Source organism: Peromyscus californicus, unplaced genomic scaffold (genome assembly GCF_007827085.1).
Source record: "Peromyscus californicus insignis strain IS unplaced genomic scaffold, ASM782708v3 Scaffold_12__1_contigs__length_115047231, whole genome shotgun sequence".
Taxonomy (NCBI): domain Eukaryota; kingdom Metazoa; phylum Chordata; class Mammalia; order Rodentia; family Cricetidae; genus Peromyscus; species Peromyscus californicus.
Window position 1 is genome coordinate 47,831,838 of NW_026294413.1, and position 5,198 is coordinate 47,837,035.

The 5,198-nt window shown below is 42.5% G+C and overlaps 1 protein-coding gene across 1 annotated transcript in view; it reads right to left on the reverse strand.

The window, feature by feature from the left end:
• Positions 1 to 5,131, reverse strand: part of Nufip1 (nuclear FMR1 interacting protein 1) — a 32,125-nt gene extending 26,994 nt beyond the window's left edge. Inside the window, exons 1-5 of the mRNA XM_052732713.1 lie at positions 4,646 to 5,131; positions 3,962 to 4,044; positions 1,956 to 2,054; positions 1,230 to 1,292; positions 343 to 419 (exon numbers count right to left, since the gene is read on the reverse strand). Coding sequence (XP_052588673.1) covers positions 343 to 419; positions 1,230 to 1,292; positions 1,956 to 2,054; positions 3,962 to 4,044; positions 4,646 to 5,093 — 770 coding nt within the window. The 5' untranslated portion in view covers positions 5,094 to 5,131. The remainder of the gene's footprint in view (positions 1 to 342; positions 420 to 1,229; positions 1,293 to 1,955; positions 2,055 to 3,961; positions 4,045 to 4,645) is intronic.
• Positions 5,132 to 5,198: the final 67 nt, after the last annotated feature.

Genomic DNA, 5,198 nt, shown 5'->3' on the forward strand with positions numbered 1-5,198 from the left:
ACTGAAAGACACAAAATCAAGCCGAGTCACTTTCAGTGAAATGTCTACAATGTTATAAAAGACCACATTTCTCTTTTCCTATTCATTAGGGCCAGGCTGGCCATTAGTCTTGCCACAGTAAAAGAAGGTTATGCAGGGCTGGAGAGATGGCTCAGAGGTTAAGAGCATTGACTGCTCTTCCAGAGGTCCTGAGTTCAATTCCCAGCAACCATCTGCAATGAGATCTGGTGCCCTCTTCTGGCCTGCAGTCATACATGCTGTATACATAATAAATAAATAAACCTTAAAAAAATTCTTAAAAAAAAAAAAAGAAAGTTATGCATTAGTTAACTCTTTACTCACTTTCTTCTTTCTTCCCTCCATCTTGCAATCTCTTCTGGAGTGTCTAGCTTGATCTTCCTCATACCAGGAGCATGCATCTAAGGACAGAAAGCCTGCTGAACATCAGGAAGCATACTGTGTGCTCATAACTAAATGCAGCATTGCACCCAACATTACACTTACAAGCAGAACATATTTTAAGCTAACGAGCACTCTCACTATGCCTTATCCTTTAAAGGAAAAGCAACCACTTCTCATGTAGCTGGATCAATGCTAGAGATAGGGAGGAAAGCAGTGTAATTTTTATTACATAGATGCATAACCCATTTTCTCAATTGACATTAAATACCCACCAAGCAAAACTGAAGGTGACAGATAAAAAAATTAGCAGACATGATCATTTTTCACAAGTCTTTTGTTTATTTTAGCGCATGTGCATGCGCGTGTGCATGTTTGTGTGTGTGTGTGTGTGTGTGTGTGTGTGTAAGTGCCCTCGGACACCAGGACACCAGATCCCTGAAGCAGGAGTTACAGGTAGTTGCATGCTGTCCATTGTGTATGTGTGTGTGTGTGTGCTGGGAACTGAACTGGAGTCCTCTGGAGGGGCACTATAAGCTCTTAACTGCTAAGCCATCTTGTCAGCACCCAGCCACGGTCATTTTAAGAAGCATGGCATGGTCAAACTAGCATACAACTTGCAAGTCCAAGAATCAGTTCTGGGTAGGCAAGTCATTCTTCTCAATCTGTAAGAGGAGCTAATATCTATCTATTTTGCATGGTTTGAGACTAAAATAGAGTAAGAGATGCAAAACTTCCTTACAAAATACAAAACACTGCATGAACATTACTTACTATTAGCACACATAGAGAACGCATTTAAAAAGGTGAAAAAAGCCATAAGAACTTACATTTTTCCAATGGAATTGGACAATCTTCTCATGTGCACTAAAGGAGCAATCTACCTCAGGGCACTGAAAAGTTTAACAACAAAAAGACATTTAACAATGGCCACAAGTTACCGGTTCACACCACCAGGGGCTACAGACTACGGTCAACCAGCAATTTCTCCACCTGTGCTACCTCCCTCCTTCATTCTTAGTTCAGCAGCAAAACAAAGGAATGGCATCCTCGATGTGAGCAGCACAGCTACTCATCTCATTTCCTCCTCCATCTGAGGGAAACTAAACCATTCCTAATGCCTAAAGGTGAGGCATTCCTACAAATGAATGTTTCCAAAACAAGAATTGTCTTAAAAAGCAAAACAAAAAAACCTTTCCACCATTCCAACATTTAGAGAACAGCACACTACAACACACCACACAGTGAGCTGCAGGTCAAGACAGCAATAGAGGGAAAGCGTTCCGAGGTGCTCAGGGCCACTTCAGGGGAGGCCCAGCTCTCTCCTCTCTCGGAGCCATGGAGGGGCACCTACACAGAGGTCTCCACAGCTCCTCCTCTCACCAAGTAGTGGGCTCCCAACCCCCAAGCCCCAAACTCCAAATCCCAGGCACTGTCCCCATGTGTCAAGTCACCTAACCTTGCCTTCTGGAAAAACTACGAAGCTTGGTCCTTGTACCAAAAACACAAATCAAGGGCCATTTCTACATCAGTTCGGAACAACCAGGAAAACCTACTTTTATATGTTCGGACATGTGTATGTCGTATTTTTCTTGATTTTTAAAGCCACGATCACAGGTATCACAGAAAAAGTGGAAAACTGGTTCCTTTCTTTTCTGCAAACAAACAAACAAAAAGCAGTAAGACTGTGGTAGAAAACCTCTGCTCAACCAAACACAACTGTTCCAGGAATACATATTTGATTTGTTTTAAAACATACCCCTGGGGTGGAGGCTTCTTTTATTTTTTAGCAATATAGCAAAAGTCAGACACAATAAACAAAATTTAAATCTAAAAAGAGCTAATTCAAACTATAAGATTTCAAGTTAGAGACCCAATGAAGATTTGGTATAGCATCTGTCAAGATCTAAAAGTACTGATTTAAGGTTAAAAAAAAAAAAGAGCCGGGCGGTGGTGGCGCACGCCTTTAATCCCAGCACTCGGGAGGCAGAGCCAGGCGGATCTCTGTGAGTTCGAGGCCAGCCTGGGCTACCAAGTGAGTTCCAGGAGAGGCGCAAAGCTACACAGAGAAACCCTGTCTCGAAAAACCAAAAAAAAAAAAAAAAAGAAAGAAAGAAAGAAAGAAAAAGTGCCTCACAAGGGACGTTACTATACTAGAATCACTGATACTGGAAATAATCTCCAATTTTTAAATGTTATGTTACTGTAACATTAAATGGACTGTTAATAGATTATACTGTACCTGTGTAATACTAATAACACAAGTTACACAGTTCTCACAATAAAAGGATATTTCAAGTTCTACACCAGCAGTTCTCAACCTGTGGGTCATGGCTCCCTTGTGTGTGTGGGGGTGTGTGTGTCCGCATATCAAATATTTACATTACAATTGATAACAGCAGCAAAATTATAGTTATAAAGTAGCAATGAAATAATTTCATGGTTGGGGGTCACCACAACATGAGGAACTGTATTAAAGGGTCACAGCATCAGGAAGGTTGAAAACCACTGTTCTAGACAGTACTCAACCTACCCTAAATTGTACAACTTATACAAAGAAGAAACCTGATCTGTAAGTTAGGTTCAGACCATGAAAAAGAAAACCTATCTCAATATAGTATTTGGTTTGTGACATATAACCAGGCATTCTTCCTCATTTGAAAAAAAATGGCTTCCAGGCCGGAGAGATGCGTCAGCAGGTAAAAGCACCGCTGCTAAGCCTTAGGACCTGAGTTCAACCCCCAGAACCCACATGGTAGGAGAGACCTGACGCCTGCAAGTTGTTCTCATACCTCCACACGTATGCACCCACCCCCAACAAAAATAAATGTAAAATAAGAAAAAAGGCTTTCATTCCAATGACAAATATCCATTACTGAAAAAAAGGAGACCTTACAACCTGAACAAACAAAAAACAAAAAAGGCTTTCACATCAACAACAAATACCCATTATTGAAAAAATAAAAGCCTTACAATCAGGACAAACATTAATAGCACAATAAATCCTGTCTGATTTTAAGACATTATGTGCACAGCTTGGGAAAATGTAAACCCTCCTAAATTAGAAACATTAGATTATAGCTTAACTGAGTTTAATGAGAAAAAAAGGGGATCTGCTTTTATATCGAAGGAAGAGTCTTCTATGATAAAAAGCAACAAGATTATGAAAAATAAAAGATTTGTCATTACAATTTGGACTTCCAAATCAGTAAAAAGCTGGATTTTCAGTCTTCTCCTAATTCCAGCTATCAGTCCCATTCTTCGTAATCTTTTAAACATCACTGAAGTTTAATAATATTTACATTTATTTGTAAGCATAATGCTCAATTATGCTTGTATATCCAAACAGATTTAATGTTCTTTCTTTTTCTGTAATTCCATCATTTGTTTTTCAAAACTATTTTGCTTCAACTTTTTTACTTACAGTTAAGCTCCTTAAAAATCCTATCCACTAAAATCCCACATGTCTATAACAGATGTGAAACACATCGACAGTTAAAACACAAGATATGAAGCAATAAACATAAGGATCAAAGCGCCACATTCACCAGCTCAGAAATACCTTCTTTTTCTGTTTTTTGTTTGGGGGCAAACTGAAGTCATTGAATTTTGCATCGTGTGTTCGTGGAAAATAAGACTGTGCAACTAAAAAAGAAAAGAGAGAGTCACTTAAGAATGCAAATGTACAATTATTTATTTATCACTTTTTTTTTCTTAGATTAAAAAAAAAAGTTCAGGTAGCATGTGAGTGCAGGTCCTCAAGGAGGCCAGGAGACAGTAATCGGCTCCTCTGGAGCTGGAATTACAGGCAGTTGAGAGCCGCCTAAAGAGTGTTGAGATTCTAACTCTGGTCCTCCACTGTAAGTGCAATAGACTCTCCTCACCGCCGAGCCATTTCTCCAGCCCCTACCAATCCCTTTCTACTGCACAGATACAATCACTACTTTATAATACGTAGTCTTATTTCCTGGATCGTATCTTCCTACACTATGGAGATAAGAAGCCCCCAAAAGGTAAGGATTTTTGTATGTTTTGTTCATTGCTATGTAAGTAGCCCCCAGTAAATAGTTAGGTTGAATTAATAAACTTTGGATGAGAGCGCGGGAAACCTCCTAGCAGAATACATTTTGAATACTCATTACCAGCCTCCAAAAATACAAGGCAGAGCTGAGAGATGAAAAGGGAAAGCTAAGGGGCAAAAAAAAAAAAAAAAAGCAAAAGGGTAGCACTAGGAACAGCCGCTTACCCGAAGAGTAGTAGTAGGACGTGGGATACGTAGGGAAACCATTAGGAGACAGCCCCCAGTACCAAGGCGTCGTGGCTTGGAAATTCCAGGCCGGCTGGCCGCTGAACTGAGGTTGGACATCCACAGGAGCCTGGGCATCGAAAGGAGGCTGCGCCGCGGGAAGAATCTGAGCGTCGAACGGGGGAAGCGCTCCAGCGAGAGGCTGGGTCTGCACGTGGGGCTGTCCCGTCTGGCACGGCTCAGACTCCGCCGCCGCCGCCGCCGCCGCCGCCGCCGCCGCCGCCGCCGCCACCGCCACCGCCGCCGGGGACGACAGAGGAGGTGGCGGCGGGGGCAGCATGGCCCAGTACACCCAGTTGTCCTGCGGCGGGGCAGTTTCGCTCGGAGTCCCCAGCGCGGAGGTCAGCTCGGGGGCTAGAGGCCACCCGGCGGGAGTCGGCTCTGCCATGCCACCTAGCAAGCGGAGAGCGCAGAGTGCAATTGTGGCGCTAGCGTTAGACGTCACTTCCGCTACGGCCGTCGGACCTATGAGTCCATCGCGGGCGTTACGTCA